At 37.1% G+C, this 18,350-nt stretch overlaps 1 protein-coding gene across 1 annotated transcript in view; it reads right to left on the bottom strand.

Annotated features, from left to right (window-relative positions):
• Positions 1–18,350, bottom strand: part of oca2 (oculocutaneous albinism II) — a 97,792-nt gene that overhangs the window by 61,688 nt on the left and 17,754 nt on the right. The window contains exons 10-14 of the mRNA XM_034298272.2: positions 16,409–16,480; positions 14,657–14,722; positions 12,459–12,515; positions 10,781–10,905; positions 8,832–8,970 (exon numbers count right to left, since the gene is read on the bottom strand). Of these exons, the coding sequence (XP_034154163.2) occupies positions 8,832–8,970; positions 10,781–10,905; positions 12,459–12,515; positions 14,657–14,722; positions 16,409–16,480 (459 nt within the window). The remainder of the gene's footprint in view (positions 1–8,831; positions 8,971–10,780; positions 10,906–12,458; positions 12,516–14,656; positions 14,723–16,408; positions 16,481–18,350) is intronic.

An 18,350-nucleotide genomic window follows, 5' to 3' on the forward strand; every position in this document is an offset into this window, starting at 1 on the left:
GAGTTTGAGGTAATAAGGAGATTTTGTCTGTCCATTAACGTTTTATTTACGTTTCATCATCGCCACTAATGTATTTGTAGCCGTCACGAGTCCACTATTAAAAGCGCTACTTAAATAAAATTGAATCCTATTGGTGGATTTTACACGAGCGTCATAGCAGCTCTGATAAAAATGGTCTTTGGTGTCAGTGGCACTAAATCCCATCATGCATCATGCATTCGAGACCGCTATCTCACCTCACGACCAAAGGATTCTTTTACGATGTACGATTTTCGTCTGAGACAACAAACTCAAAGCCTATGTGTAAATAATATCTATTTATACTTTTTATTTCATAATATCTACTGCTAATGTTAGCTAACTGAATCGCATGGGTTAACTGGACAGGATTTCCGAGAGGACATTGTAGGCCATGTTTATAACTTTTACTATTATTTATTCATATATTCACTGTTAGTTAGCTTGCATTAGCCAGCTAGTTAACACGTGCTAATTGCTATAATTTCCCAGTTACATGATCTAACAGCAATTTTTAGCCTGCTAGCTAACATGAGCTATCCCGACAGGATTTCTGAAAGGATTGTAAGCTAAATCATCTTCACTGTCAGCAGACAGATAGAAAACTTGAACCAACTTTTGCTAACTAGCTAACTGCTAAAAATAACCAGCTAGCTTACAGAATCACTATCCTGACTGAATTTCTGAAAGTCATATTTTAAAAATGTCTAATTTTCACTGTTATCATCAGCCAAATAGAAAACAGTGCTAACAAAGAATTAAGATTAGCCAGCTAACCTCGCAACCTATTAGCCTGATAGCTAATATAAGCTAACCTGACAGGATTTCTGAGAGGATTCTGAGCCATATTAAAAATGTTCATTATCTTCACTGTTAGCATTTGCCAGATAGAAAGCCTGGACTAACTGCTAACATTTACTAACTAGCTAACAGAATTTCAAATTCATAATTGTTTGTATTATTCATGGTTCTCAGAGCTAGCATAAACTAATTCAGAACTACTGAGAGTTTTTCATAAACATTTGCTATCTTTACTGCTAATGCTAGCTAAATGGCTAACATAAGAGTCCTCCTTATACAACACACTCTCTTCACAAAAATACAGAAATACAGAGTTCCAGCTACTCGGAGTAGTTTTCTGTCAATTTCCTTTTTTTTTTTTTTTTGTATGATTAGCAGTAATAGACAAGATTCCTGGTCGACAACCGTTGCTAATCAGTAAACAAAAACATGAGTGATGAAAACAAATGAACACGAACTGCATAATATTCAATCATTTATGTTCCAGGCTAGAAAAATCAATGTCAGAAACAGCGGAAAGAAAAAAAAAAAAAAAACGAGAGAAGCCAGAGACAGAGCTGATCAATGAGCACTCAGGAAGTCCCGATTCTGTTAACACTTTCTATGAAGGTCATAGGTAAAATGACTTACGAATATATTCATAACATGTTATAATGCATTCACAAGGCATTATACACATCATTATAATTATGAAAAGGCATTACAGTTTGTAGCACTGTTTATAATGCATTTATAAATGATTAAAAGGCTGCATTACTACAGTATAAGCAAGTAATGCTTATAACGCATTATATCACCATTATATCTTGTTATAAAGGACTATGCGAAGTGATGTAATATTTTATGAACAGTACTTACAATGCACCATGTTGAGGCTTTATAATGCATAACAAAGATAGCTATAATGTGTCGTGAATTTTCATAAATAAAAATAACAATGTGTATAATGCCTTATGAATGCATTATAACATGATATGTTGCCCAGTGAAAGAGTCATCCACAATCCTGAGACCATCCTCCAGTCAATCTGTATCTCTACTTCACCCACGGTTGCAGATGGACATCTGAGTGACCGATGTCCACCGTCTCTCACACACACACACACACACACACACACACACACACACACACACATACACACATACATACACACGGCACCATGCTGACGAGGTTTAACCCAGAACTGAGCAGCAGATGGAACCTCCACATGACAGCTTGTACAACACTTTATACACACAGCGCTGCTGAATGCTCGATTCTGATTGGTCAGACTGTGTTGATTCACTTTCTATTTTCTAGCGATCCATTTTCAAATCACACGGTAACATCAACGCGCTCGTTCTAATACGTTATCGTTTCCATAGTAACAGCTCTTTCATTAGGACTTCCGAAGTGTGTAATCGATGGTATGGTGAAGTTTTCTCTAAGGAGATGTTAATGTAACGTTTATGGAAGGAGTCTCCAGTGTCAGCGCTATATAACAGTCAGAGATAAAACTGGAAACTTTCCGACGTCTTCAGGACAGAGGAGTTTATGCTTCTTTGTGGTTTCTCGTTAACATGGCAAGCTGCGTTTTTATAAGTAGCTGTAGTATAAGAGGAATAAAACACTTCAGGATGCGATGTTATTGGAAAATACATCACATCACACTGTCACTGATTACATTACTGTAACAGCGTGACACGGAGTGTTTTATTTCTTTCTGGTTTTCAAAATGTGCTGAATACTCATTTAGGGGCGGAGCTTGTCGGATTTAAACAGCCGTAACTCAGAAATGCTTTGACGTCATGAGGCTCTGTTCAGGTGTGTACAGATACAGTATCTATCCCTCTGTGTAAAAAAAAATAAAAAATTCCTGTCCACGTGAACAGTGCTTTTGAAAACAACTTGAAACAATTTGAAAATGCTCATCTAAGCCCAGTAGGTGGCGATAGTGCACATAAAGCGTTAAGTCAAAGGCCTCAAGAATAACGTTAAGAGCTGCGTATTGCGTAGAAGAGAAGGCGAAATGCGGAAAAACAACAACGTGAGTCCAAAAACGACAAACAGGAGGTGAACTAACGATGAAGTGGAACTACTGATTAATGTCACACTTGAATGCTCGTGCTCAACCGGGTCTTATTGTAAATCTGCGTTCTCGGTGTCGTTTGTAACGTTGGAGCGAATTTACATCACAAACGCGTTATATAATAGATTTACATATCACAAACTAACGACCTGATCATCAGCTGTGATCCACTGAGTACGAGCACATTCATAACACACGCAGTACACACGCAACAGTACAGCTCACGTTAACTTTAAAGACGTGTTTCTCAGGAATCACTCGACTGATGGAAGTGTTTTAACGTTCTGTCTTTGTGCTAGTTTTCTTCAGCTTTCCTGTGATAAAGGAATTCCACATCCAGTTCAGATCCCAGAAGATCCACACGATAATTACAGCCTGACAGATGATTTAAGTGTCTCATCACTCAGTGCAGCTGTGTGAATAAACACAAACAGCCTACACACACACACACACACACACACACACACACTTCACACAGACACACACACATACACACACTCACACTCTCGGGGCTTGGTTAATTTAGGTCACACTTGTGTCACACTGAATAAAGTATTCTTCACAATGTTAACACTAACTCTCTCTCTCTCTCTCTCTCTGTCTCTCCCTCTGTCTCTGTCGTTCTCTCTTTCTCTTTCTCTCTCTCCCTCTGTCTGTCCCTCTGTCTCTGTCGTTCTCTCTCTCTCTTTCTCTCTCTCCCTCTGTCTGTCCCTCTGTCCCTGTCGTTCTCTCTCTCTCTCTTTCTCTCTCTCCCTCTGTCTGTCCCTCTGTCTGTCTGTCTCACTCTCTCATTCTCTCTCTCTCTCCCTCTGTCTCTCTCTGTCTTTCTGTCTGTCTGTCTCTCTCCCTGTGTGCCTCTTTCTGTCTTTCTTTCTCTCTCTCTGTCTGACTCTCTCTCTCTCCCTCTGTCTTTCTCTCTGTCTCTCTCTCCCTCTGTCTGTCTTTCTATCTGTCTCTCTCTCTCTCCCTCTGTGTGTCTCTCTCTCGCTCTCCGTCTCTTTCTGTCTCTCTCGCTTTCTCTCACATACACACACCTCCAAAACATGACACACACCTACATTTATATGTGTGGCCCAGATCAAACAGATTCCCAACTCTCTCTCTCTCTCTCTCTCTCTCTCACACACACACACACACACACACACACACACACACACACACACACATGCACACACACACAAGGAGGGTTCTATGTGTCGCCTGGGTTTCAGTGACTCGCCCATTTATTGCATCAGCTTGGTGAAAACACACATTCAATTACACACACACACACACCACGGTTTTTATGGAGGGGGTCCAGAGGGTGTCAGAACCCAGTAATAACTCATTCGAACCCCCGCGTGGCCAGCCTAAATGAGAAATCTGAAAGAGTGTAATTAATGTTTGGAAGGAGGATTAACGTCGCAGAACACAGGAATGAAACATGCTGTGAAACCGGACGTGTTTTTCATTATCGGAAAATAAAAGACTGTAAATAGAAACTGTAAAGCTACAACAGTCTGTGCAGAAGCAAATGAAAAAACATGGACGGTAGAACAGGTGTTGTTAGATCGCTCAAATTCTCTTGATTTTCTGCTTTCAAAGTTACAGCGAAGACAAACATCCTCCTCATCACCAGATCTGTGTTTCATCTGCATTACTGACGTCTAATCTACAGAGCAAAGCGAGGCTAATCAGCTACTTGCATTCCGGTCTCTTGTGTTTCCGTTAGCATTGTTGATGAGTGTCCGCTGTAATGTATTTAAGACAGAGCATTTTAAAAACAAAGGAAGAAAGCACTGCTGGTTATTGTGGTTTAAAAAAAAAAAACAGATTGACATGATAAATTGTCACACGTAATAATTTAATGTATGTGTCTACAAACCAGTTAGCAACAACACCAGCTAGTTTGTGTGGGCTAACATTAGCTTGGACACTGGTTTCTGTTCATAGGTATTATCTTACGTTCATAGATGTGTATTTATGCTGCAGTATACACTTCAAAACCTTTCTCCATCTTACTAGAAGAGGCTTTGCAAGTGTTCTTACATATCTGCTGAACTTCACTTGGATTGATCACTTACATTAGCTCTTAAGTGTAAAATATCGCAATTGTGAGTTTAGTGAAAGAGGCGCTCAGGTCCTGTTCACATCTGGCATTTACATGCGTCCTGCGTGATCGGATCACGAGTGTACAGTTGAGACACACGGCTTTTCACACCTGGTATTATGAATGCGTCTCCAGTGAGCACTTGTGATCGGATTTCATATATCGTTTCCGCAGGAGGAAAGGCATCACACACTTTTATTACGTCAGTCTTCTGCTGTTTCTCCTATCCTATCTCATGCACCTGTTTAAAACGTTTTTAAAACTTATAAACGAGTGAGAGAGATGCTGAATGAAGCTATGAAAAGCAGCTGCTGTTATAGCGTCGTCTTTATCCGTGAGCCTAGCACTGGAGATCTCTACCATTCAGCTCCATTTCCAAAGTCTCGCTAAGGCAGTGATGCAGTCGGTTAGCTGGTCCTGTGTTGCTGACGCATCGAGACGCTTTCGTGCTCACGCTACAAATGTGATGTGGTCATACGCTTCCCAGATCACCTCAGAATGGGGTTTGAGTGATCGGAGCACAAAATGTCTACAAGATGCTGACTATTTACACTCCGAACAGCCAGGACGCATGTTAATGCTAGGTGTGAACCTGGCCTAAGAGGAATGTGGAAATGTTTGTGCATGTAACCCATTAGTTAGCTGATACTAGCTAGGACTGGTTAGAGCGTTGTTATGGTTACAGTGTGCAGTGTTTAATTCTCATATCGTAATTATTTTGCAACGCTCGTCATTCATGTATTAAGGTTTGCCTCCTTTAATACTGTGTTTATTACGACTTGTCTATTAGGGTGATTTTGTCATGTAAATCTGGCAACCCGGGTCAAGCATCACGAACACACATCAGTTCTGCAGCACCTTTTTGCTGCACCTTCTCACGTACATGCATCCTGTTACTCGCAAATTCCCAGGTGTGAACACAGACAGCTTTCTAAACTCGTCCTCAGCCAGCAGTGACCTTGTGGAAGAACCTGAACACCATTTCAGCATTATCGCTGCATGTGCTCGTAACTGACGTGCCAGGGAAAGGCCACGTTTCTTTACAGGCTGTAAATTAACTCAGACCCCGGAGCTTTTTCACAGCTGGACAAAACGAAGAAACGGCTGAATTAAAAGCCCGGAAGAGAAATATTGAACCACATGAAGTTTTTAATATAACGCTGTCCCCAGGTCTCACTTTATGTCGCTCTGCTCGAGCAACCATTTCTGAAAGGAGACAGAAAAAGTGAAAAGAAACACCAATTTACTGGTTTATAGGAAAACAACTCGGGATGTAACCAGATAGAAAAGAGAAAGTTTAAAAAAAAAAAAAAATGTATATTTTTATGTCGTTTTTTTTCCTAGACATGGATTTTCTAATCCTTATGCACTTACACTGCATATTAAAGATTAAATAAATATGAATATGAGATTGTTCTCAGTGCTAATTATATGCATTATAACATGTTATGAATGTGTTCATAGTACATTGTAAAAAAAAACTGATGTAGAATGAGGAATAATTTAATCTATAATTCATAAATGGTTATGTAGTTTTTTTTTAATAATATTGATTATAATTAATATTTTTTCTTAATAAGTATTACAGATGCTCTATAATTATTCACAGGTCATTATTGCTTATTTAGAGCAGATTATTAGAGCTTTATGAGGCATTATTAGAGTTATAATGATTTACAAATATGGCCTTCATATTCAGATTTCTCATTAACCCTTTTTCACTTCAGTTTGTTTTTTAATTAATTATACAGTAAGGATTATTTTGAAGGATTATTTTTTTTAAAAATAGGAATACTGTACCTTAGAAAAGGCTTCACATAATATTAATTTACAGGGGTGCCAATAATTTTCGAACAAGCATTTTGCATAAAAAAACAGCACTAATTTAAGCAGGAACAGGAAAAATAATCATCTCCATATTTTTAATGCACAAAGTATAATTAATTGCTTGTATATATCATTTCAAAGATTTTTTTTAATGAAGGGTGCCATTATTTTTGGATTTGATGGCCTACATTCAACAGGTGGTTGAAGAGAAATGAGAGAGAGAGTATAGATGTCTTGAAGTTATATTCCATGTACTGTATATATCCACACACACACACACACACACACACACACAAAAATAATGTGAAGGCGGCTTTTAGCACGAACTTTAATCAGCATCGAGCCCTAGATGAAAAGTGCTCTGAGCTGTACACACACACACACACACACACACACACACACACACACACACGCACACACACACTCACACACACACACAAACCCTGTGGATGCAATCAGCCAGATAGGACCAGTAATGCCTTTTGTCATCATCTCTGTCTGTGTTTTGTGCCTCACACAATTCCAAGCGTTTAAACACACATTAATATAAACACCTCGTTTCTGATCGCAGGTAATCGCACACACACACACACACACACACACACTTCCTGTTGCCTGCGGCAGGGTCAGAATGAGGTCATATCTCAGTGTTACAGACGGCGCTGTCACCTCTACAGCCCCTGGAGCCACACGGCAAGTAAATTCACCTCGCTATAAAACGACCAATAAATCAGAACAAAGCTCTCTACTCTGAATCTAAAACATATATCACACAAACCCCACCCCACACACACACACACACACTACAAACTGCTGGGTTAACACAATTTGGGTGAGTTTGGAAACTCAGCATGGGCTGTTTTACCCCAGCGAGGTTGGGTTAGGACGATGACCAGCATGTTCGGGTGACTACACTGCTGTGCTGTAGACACGGAGTTATCATCTTTACAGTCATATCGGCAGAAAAGAAGCCTCAGGCGACGCTTATCGTGATATCACATCCGTGTACTTATCCTTAACATCCTAAAATCAGGAGCGACGAATATCAAACATTGGATTAAAATGAAACTCGACTCCAGCGCTAGAAGTGCTAGAGATCGTGTTCCTGAAATAACACAAGGTCATTTTTTCAACTAGCTAGAATTTACGTAGCAGCCCAACATCAGGGATTGTAATATGATCCTAATGCAAATATAATTATGAATTTAATTTCTTATCAAATGTATTACAAGAACTTCAGCCCTATTTTCCCCTCATATATCGTTAGCATTTTTTTTTTTCCCTAAATTACACATTAAAAATGTTCTTGCCTCCGTAATATAATTTCAAAAGGTCCGTCTGAATAATAAGTTCAGTGTGAACATAAAGTTACATCTCTTGCAGTTGCAGCTCATTTCTTTTAGTGGAAAATTCCAGAAATCTTGATGCAACAATGTGCCTGTTCACTTTCTCACACACACACACACACACACACACACATATATATATATATATATATACACACTCAGAATCTTACAGATCCAGAAATAAAATTCCCATGACTTTATATTTAAGAGAACTCTGAGCGAGTGTTTAATAGATTGGGAAAAAAACTGTTTAATTATATGTTTATGTCGGTGAGTGTGTGAGGGACAGCCGTGTGACAACAAACACACCGCTTTAATAAGGTGTTAAAGTGAAAGTAAAACTTTATCTGAGGTTCATTGTGTTTAGAGACGTTAATAATCTCAAGAACCTGACAGACAAAGTTATAAACAGGAGTTACATGAGCAATTACTTGAGTACTTCTACTTCATTACTGTATTTTGGAAGAAGTGTTATTAAAATGAAATGTTTATACTCCTACTCCAGGACATTTACAAGAGAATAACTTACTTTACTCCTAAAAGTTTCACCAGCGTGCTTCACAGTGTTCTTATGTCTGTGTTCCCTCCAAATAAAGGGAATTTTCCAAGGAATAAAATGTTAACGTTTGGTCTCATCAGACCAGAGAACATTTCTCCACGTTTGCAGGAATTAAAATCGTACCTTTTTGCGCAAGTCTTGGTTGGAGACGATGATGACGTTTGGGGGATCTCCGACCGCAGTCGCAGCTCCTCCGATGTTGGTGAAGATGACCTCGGCGATCAGGACATGTCTGGGGTCTAAATTCAGCACCTCACATAACCTGCACCCAGGTTACACACACACACACACACACACACACACACACACAAACACACACACAAAAATACATCAAAAAGCTGGGGACATGAAACAGAATGTCTAATGATGAATTTTTTTTTTTCCTTACAATTAAATGTATTTTTTTTTTTTGGTGATGAATTTGTACTGAGAGAGAGAGAGAGAAGAATATTACAAAAAAGTAAATTTATAAATAATTGGAAGAAGAAAACAACAAAATCTAGTCAACAACAACAAGAAGAGGAATGAGGACAGAAGCAAGGCCGTGTTCTTCATCAGGGTTCGATCATTAGCGTATGTGTGAAGCTGAAGATGAACGAATCATTAGCCGTGATAAATCAGCTTCAGCATTTGCATAAGCAAATCACCTCTCTGACTGTTCCCTGTTCCTGCTATCATATTTCTGTGTGTGTGTGTGTGTGTGTTCATCTCACAGACTTCATTGCAAATCTCATCAATATTTAAAAGCTCAGTCCTCTGACGTGTGTGTAGATTCAGTTAATGGTGTGTGTGTGTGCGTGTGTGTGTGTGTGTGTGTGTGTGTGTGTGCGTGTGTGTGTGTGTGTGAACTCGATCGTCACTCAGGTTCAGATTTGAGTGAGAGATATGAATCTCATAGCCATGTTTATGCATGAAATCTATCACCTTTATTACAAAACACAAATAACGCCCCACTGCAGAACGTTCACAAATCATCTAAATAAATTTTTAAAAATCACGCATTTTAATAAATATGTTCATTTTGGACACAACTATAACGGCACTCTGTTGTACAAAACTGTATCTCAGAAATTAACTTTCATAACTCACAACTTACAGTTTGCTTAACAAGTGAAAACATCTTAAATATAGTGAGAGGTATTTAAAAATATAATCTTGTGATTATGGTATGGATTAAGACCTTCACCACCATCACCACTATCACCACTATCACGACCACCACCAACACCCCCATCACCACCACCACCAACACCACCATCATCACCACCACTATCATCATCACTATCATCATCATCACCACCACCATCAACATCACCAACACCACCACCATCACCATCATCACCACCATCACTACCACCTTCACTACCATCACCAACACCACCACCACCACCATCACCACTATCACCGTCATCACCATCACCACCAACGCCAACACCACCACCATCACCACCACCAACATCACCACTTACATCACCACCTACATCACCACCACCATCACCACCACCACCACCATCATCACCACCATCACTACCACCTTCACTACCATCACCAACACCACCACCACCACCACCACCATCACCATCATCATCATCACCATCACCACCACCGCCAACACCACCACCATCACCAACATCACCACTTACATCACCACCTACATCACCACCACTATCACCACCGTCACCACCACCATCATCACCACCATCACCACCACCACTATCATCACCAACATCACCACCTACATCACCACCACCACCACCACCATCACCACCATCACTATAAAAAATAAATAAAACCTATAAAAATAAGGTTTAATAGTTTTATTTTTATTTTTGTAATACTTTTATTGTGATGAAACCTTTTGTTTTTAGCAAAAAATAGTAAAATAAATAGTATATATATATATGTAGTTTCCTTTTAGATGTTTTATGAAAATAGTGAGCGTTTCTAGAAATAAGTGAGTACTTTAGAAATACAAAAGGATTAATAATAAAACTTTTGCACTAAGGCACGGGAGGTGATCCTTACAGCTTTATACCGTCACTGTTTTACTGCGTTTGAGTTTTGCACTGTACCTGATGGTGACGGGGGTGAAGAGCATCATGGTGGTCACGTTGTCGAGGAACGCAGACAGGATGGCAGCGATGAGACACAGGATGATGATCATGGGCCAAACTCGTCCTCTGGACAACCGATACGCCTGCCAAGAGACACAGCCACACAAAAAATCTCTTAAATGACATAAAAATTACATCTGAAATGTGAATTACTTTTAAAAAAAGGTAGATTTTTCAACTGGGAGTAAAATGAGAGGCTGGTGAGGGAACGACGTAATATAGAGTGAGTACAGGAACCTGTTTCACGTAACTATAAATGGTTAAAAAGTGCAACATGTTGACATTGTGCTGTGGTATAAGAGGAATAAAGCACATGATCAATTTTTGTTAAATTGTCCAACATCTGCATTTAGATTTGGAAGTGAGTTTGGAGTTTTTCTCTTCTTTTCTCACTGTATAGAGATTAAATTGATATATATATATATATGTGTGTGTGTATATATATATATATATATATATATATATATATATATATACACATAATTCCTTGGAAACACTAAACACTTTCTTCAAGTGGTTTTCCACTTGCATATTGTAGGACTAAAGAATATTTCACGGTCGTCGCCCTGCAGCCAGAGAGACAGACTGTGTGATGTGGTTGCCATGGAAACGCTGTGTATCTGTCTGTCTGTTTGGCATCATCCTAATCGAGGAGCATCACGATGCTGTGCCAATCCACCTGTGATGTCACATCTCTCAAATTAAACTTGATCCGTGTGGTGAGACAGACACACACACACACACACACACACACACACAGATGCAGTGTCCAGAACATGTAAGACACCCACGAGGATTTCATCATGAAATCATTTCTGGCATATTTAAATTTTCAATATAAAAAAAAAAGATGGTGTGTCCTCATCTGCGGTGAACACACACACAACCACGTCTTTACGCAGGTTTAAATGCAGCACGTCGTGCAAAAAAAAAAAAAAAAAAGATTTCTGTCATGAGACATGAATGATGCATTTCCAAGTCTTTCATCATGTTTAACCTACTTTCCCTCTTTCGTTTAGACACTTCTCCATCGTTCAGGGCTGAGATCATTCTGTATCCTGATATTCATCCAGAAAATTATAGTCTAAATCATAAAGCACCTGGATCCGAGGGAATTATGGGAATTTTTAAAGCATGAACAAACTCAAGCCTTGTGTTTTAGACCATTTATATCATCACACAATCATTACGTCTCTTCTTGTCCCTGCTTTAAATAAACAGCAAAAAAAACTTTTTTTTTCCACTTTCGCATTTAAACACATTTAAGATTTATTTCAATTATTGCATTTTTTTTCTATTTTTACACACTTTTCATTATATATTTTTATATTTTTTTATTATTATTTTTGTTCCTTCTGTTACTGCTACTATCTTACACTTTTATTATTATTGCAGATTTTATTGTTTTATTTTTTCTAGCCTTTTTTCCTGTTTTTGGTTTCTTCAAATTATTGATCTCCATTTTACTTGTATGAAATGTTTATTATTATTATTATTAAAGCATCACATTGATGTTTGCTCATCTTTGACAGAAACTGAACTCCATACAGGATTTGAAAATGGAGGTGGTAAATATGATACTCATTTATATACGTGTTTTTTTTTTTGTTTTTTTTTTAGAAATTAATAAACTCACCTTAACAGCACAATAATCGAAGAAGCCAGTCTCTGAAAAAATGGCCACCAAAATCATCTGAAAGTGAGAAGAAAATGTCATTACTCCTATACTGTGCCTAAGCCAAGGACATTTATAGAATTATTTATTAAGGACAAAAGTTTCCAAAAAAATTAATAAATAAATAAATAAAATATTTTTATATTTTATAATTTATCCACAACAACATTAAATTTCTAAAAATAAAGTGTAGGTATATGAAACAGAACATACACAATTTCACCATTTTTCATTTCAATTTCTCTGTTTTGTTCATTTTCCTTCAATTTTCACTGAACAACTCCATTTTTTATTGTTTAATCAAGAAAACACCATAGCATCTAGCAATTATTAACATTTTTGGGAAATTCCTCTGTAATATCCTTCTAATTAGAGACAGAAATGAAGATGTAAAATTTCATGAACAACTACAAACTGAAATTTTTGGTTTTGAATACAGAGAAAAATAATTTTAGGAAAATTGGTTTTAAAAATACAATGTTAGTGTGGTTTATGAAGGAAATTAACGTGTATAACATAATACCTTAATTGACAAATATATTTAAAAAAAAAAAACATGCTTTTTTAGAATTACACTACTGTATGACATGATGTGATTGTGAAGTGGGCGGAGCTTAAAGCCTTTAACTTTTTTATTAATAAAAACAGCATATTTGTGAACCATGGAAAAGCCACAACTGAAGGATATTAAAGTTTTTTTTCAATATTATTTAAGTGCATCTGATTAAAGCAACGATATTTATTTGTGTTTTTCAAAATTATATTAAAGACAGTCATCCAAAACATGTTAGATGGAGCCGAGTATTAGATATTAGACGATCCAGAAGCTGTTCAGAGGCTGTTATAAAGTTAGAAGAGAATATTTATCACATTCAGAAATTTCTGTAGAATTTTTATCACTATCAACATCGTAACATAATTATAACAAATTTTTGTTGCTAAAGAAAGACAATCTGTGAAACCAGATTCGCTGAATTCTGTGTTGTTATAATAATAAAGTCTGTTTTTTTTTTATTTTATCTATCTGTAGATGCTGGAGTTAAACCATGCTGCGGTTCATTTTGCTTTCCTTCTAATCTCCCCTCATTTTCTTTCATTTCTTCTACAAAAAAAAGCTCCTAATGTATGTTTGCATCAGTGTTGATTGGACGCGTTTGTTTCCATGGCGACTTAAAGATCTTATACAGGGCCGAAGTGTACGACGTGAGAGTTTGTGTTTCTGCTGCTGAGGGTTTGTGGTTTGTGTTACACATTAAAGAAAATCCTTTAATCTCACGCTTCGTTAGACTCGACTCTGATTTCTGGCCTGGTGGAGGATTTACTTTAACCCCTTAAACTCACACATTTAACTCCATTTTTTCCTCCATTTTTCTACTGAATAATATAATTAACATCTGAAGAAAATAAAAATAATATCATTATTGAGGTACAGGACTAAAAATTAACTATTTTAAAAGATTTCTGCGAAAACTGCGAAAAAAGGACTTTCCAAAAAAAAAGAGAGAGAGGCTGGAGTTTATTAATGTAAGTGAATCACTCAAGGTGTCATTTAATAATGTAAGTGAATCACTCAAGGTGTCATTTAATAATGTAAGTGAATCGCTGCAGGAGTCATTTATTAATGAAAGTGAGTCACTCCAGGAGTCATTTATTAATGTAAGTGAATCACTCGAGGAGTCATTTATTAATGTAAGTGAGTCACTCAAGGAGTCATTTATTAATGTAAGTGAATCACTAGAGGAGTCATTTATTAATGTAAGTGAGTCACTCAAGGAGTCATTTATTAATGTAAGTGAGTCACTCAAGGAGTCATTTAAAATGTAAGTGAATCGCTGCAGGAGTCATTTATTAATGAAAGTGAGTCACTCGAGGAGTCATTTATTAATGTAAGTGAATCACTAGAGGAGTCATTTATTAATGTAAGTGAATCACTAGAGGAGTCATTTAGTGAGTCATAGAAAGTCTGGTGAGGAAACAGCTGTTTATAGCTGCTATGATGTAAGTGAGAACTTGATTCATGGACATTCCACAACATTAAATGTAAATATAAATGCATATGGAAAGAATGATGTGTCATTCTGTAAGAGAGCACGAACAGTAGTGTGTGTGTGTGTGTGTGTGTGTGTGTGTGTGTGTAGGTGTATGGTAAAAGTGCTCACCATGCCAAACAACAAGGCCAACGTTTCAAAGTCAATCCACTCTACAACCGTCATCAGACTGGGCCTCTGCAGGAATCAAACACACATAAACACACACACACACACACACACACACACAGATTGTTAGCAATATACTATGAAGCTATATTTTTATGGTCTATTAAAGCCTAAACCCCAAAGAGAGGTAGAGATAAAAATAATTAAAGACAACTTTAAAAAATACAAAACGACAAAAGGAGAGAAAAGAAAAGAAAGAGATAAACATTACATACTTTAAAAAAACTTCCAATTTGAAAGAAAAAAGTTAATTTCAAATGAAAATAGAATTGAAAAAAAATGAAAAAAACTAAAAAAGGAGAGATGCTAAATATTTGTAAAGAAAGAAACAGAAGAGAAAGAGAACAATTTTTTTAAAACTTCAAAATAAAAAAAGAAAAGGACAAAAGCTCTAGAGCTCTAATCCTCCAGTCAGAGTACTCACTCCATCATTAGTGATATTACACGCTAATGTCATCTAATGTCACTGATTCAGCTTTAAATTTTTTATCAGCTACTTTCATGTAAATAATGTATTACTCTAAAACACTCGCAGTAATTACAGCTCGATTCTCAGTTCACGAAAACGTTCCTGTCCATTAACATAAATATTTATTGTCTCCATCACAATAGCATGGAGTCCACGGCGTCTATTTTCTCCATCACTGCTGGTGGAAAAAAAAAACCTACTCACTTAGATGGCATGTAAATTTATTCTCACTCTCCGCTAATCAACGTTAATGATCATCACTTCACTTCTGGTTCATTAAACACATTCTCGGAGTCCGCCACTCGAGTGGTCTTCATCAGAAAAAATAACACTTTAACACTCCAGAATGACATCACTGATGATGCTTTCCAGAATTACATCACTGCTTCTGGGTTTATAAAAAGAAAAAAGGTCTTAAAATAATAAGAAATAGCCTAAATAAATAAATAAATACATGTTTTAAGCATGTTTCAGAGTTTATAGCTGAATCAAATCAATCAAGAAGTCATTTATTAATGTAAGTGAATCACTTGAGTCATTTATTAATTGAGTGAATCAAGGGAGGATTCGTTTGTTAATGTATATGAATGTCTCAATAAGTCATTTATTAATGTAAGTGAATCACTCAGGGAGTTATTTATTAAAGTAAGTGAATAACATGAGGAGTCAATTTGAATTGTAAATAAATCACCTGAAGAGTGATTTTAATCATGTAAGTGAATCATTTGAGGAGTCATTTATTAAGGTAAATAAATCAATCAAGCGGTCATTTATTAATGTAAATAAATTGCTTGAGGACTCATTTATCAATGTAAGTGAATCACATGAGGAGTCATTTATTAATGTAAGTGAATCACTCGAGGAGTCATTTATTAATGTAAGTGAATCACTCGAGGAGTCATTTATAAATGTAAGTGAATCTCTCGAGGAGTCATTTATTAATGTAAGTGAATCACTCGAGGAGTCATTTATAATTGTAAGTGAATCACTCGTGGAGTCATTTATTAATGTAAGTGAATCACTCGAGGAGTCATTTATTAATGTAAGTGAATCTCTCGAGGAGTCATTTATTAATGTAAGTGAATCACTCGAGGAGTCATTTATAATTGTAAGTGAATCACTCGTGGAGTCATTTATTAATGTAAGTGAGCTATAAAGAGGAGAAAAAAAATTAAAGCTATTGTAAGTATGTTTCAGGGTGTAAAGATGAACAGAACCAAACGTACATCTCCGATGTATGCGAGGGCTGCCAGAGCGGCCAGCGATCCCAACATGGCCGCCAGGGTACGATGTACAATCTACAGGAGGACAACAAGAACCTTGTAAGCAAAAGATAAACTTACAGTTTTATGGACTATTAAATCCACTTTAAAGCCTAAGGAGGGGAGAAAAAAGAAAAAAAAGAAAAAGAAAGCTTTAAAATCTAGCAGAGAGAAGAGAAAAAAAATATTAAATATTACATAAATACATAGTCAATGCATGCAAACATTTTCCTGATTGTTTTAAACTTTGGAACTTTGGACTCTAGATTGGAATAAATTTATATAATATTTATGACAGAGGTCATAAAGGGATTACGTATGTTTTATGCAGGCTTAAGGACACGGTCATTATTTTCGTCATCATAAATTTTAGGATGAAGAATTTGTCACATATATTTAAATTTCAAATTTCAGCCATTTGGCTTTTCCATCTTGTTCCTCATATTTATCTTATTTCTTTATCTTACTTCTTTCCATCTTTTCCTTTTTGAGAGGAACACTGAACAGTGGGCAATTTTGAAAGAGTGCTGGCACGATGACTTCCTTTCATACTTTGAATGCTCCTCTGAAAACTCTTGCTCTTTTATGTCTTTTATGTTCTAGCAAACACATTGTCCTAAAAACACACTCTCCCTGTGTTTAAATCCAGAGAAGTCGCTCTCATACAGGCAAAATCACTGTAATCATCCAAGATGGAGGCCTCATCACAAAGTGGCATGTGTCATTCGGAAAAATGATGGTGTTCCGTCTTTCAAGCACAACATCTGGGGGGGACAAACGTGAGGAGTGTTTTTCTGACTTTTATAGAACAGCGTTTTGCATGTGTGTGTGTTTGTGTGTGTGTGTGTGTGTGTTTTCTTTCTGCTCATATCAAAACAGGAAAATTCCATTATGCAATCAACCATTCCGATCCTAACCATTCCGATCCTAACCATTCCGATCCAAGGCCACAAAATGTCCGATCCTCTCCAGAATTCCATATGAACTGTTCTAATTCTTATTTCAGATTTCTCACAGTGTTGATGATGATGTTTGGTCCTACAGAAGCCTCGCATCATGTTCACCAGTGAGATCGTACTCCCGCTACTCGGACCGGAGAATTTTCCTAAGTCATGAATATTCCATAAAGCGCAATGAAGCTGTTTAAAATGTGTCTGGTGTACGAAATTCAACATGCATTATTTATGTGTCATTTACCACACATAAATATTCATAAATATTCAATGCTAAAGGTTTCTCTGATTTGAAGCGCTGGCTCATTTTGCAACAAATATCCATATTTTTAACCTGATTTGCAAACTCCTAGCTTCACTACACTACTGTGTGCACTCATTATATACTTATTTATATTCATATTATTTATACGCTCTTTATTTATACCACAGCAGTGTGGAATTGAAAAGTGGACTTTTTGTAGCTTTTGTATTTACTGCGCATTGCATAAGTATTCACCCCCCTCTTGAAATTTGACATTTTGTAATGTTATAATCTGGAACAATCTGGATTTTAGGTCATGAATCGACAAAAAAATAACCCATAATATTGAGTGGGGTGAATTATTATAAAATTATTTACAAATAATTTGTATCTTATTTTAAATTTTGCCCACGTGCTCTGATCCTCAGTTGGTATTCTGACAATGATATGTGGAGGCTCCCTAATAAATACGTCTCTGGGTTTATACAGGAAGCGGAGCTTCATGTACATGGACATGAATGAGAGGTGGAGTTTTCACACACAGAGACTTGTGTGGGAGGCGGGGCTTCATGCACACAGACTTGTCTAGGAGGCGGGGCTTCATGCACACGGACTTGTCTAGGAGGCGGGGCTTCATGTACACTGACTTGTATAGGAGGCGGGGCTTCATGCACACGGACTTGTCTAGGAGGCGGGGCTTCATGTACAC

The sequence above is a fragment of the Pangasianodon hypophthalmus genome, chromosome 2, assembly GCF_027358585.1.
Source record: "Pangasianodon hypophthalmus isolate fPanHyp1 chromosome 2, fPanHyp1.pri, whole genome shotgun sequence".
Taxonomy (NCBI): domain Eukaryota; kingdom Metazoa; phylum Chordata; class Actinopteri; order Siluriformes; family Pangasiidae; genus Pangasianodon; species Pangasianodon hypophthalmus.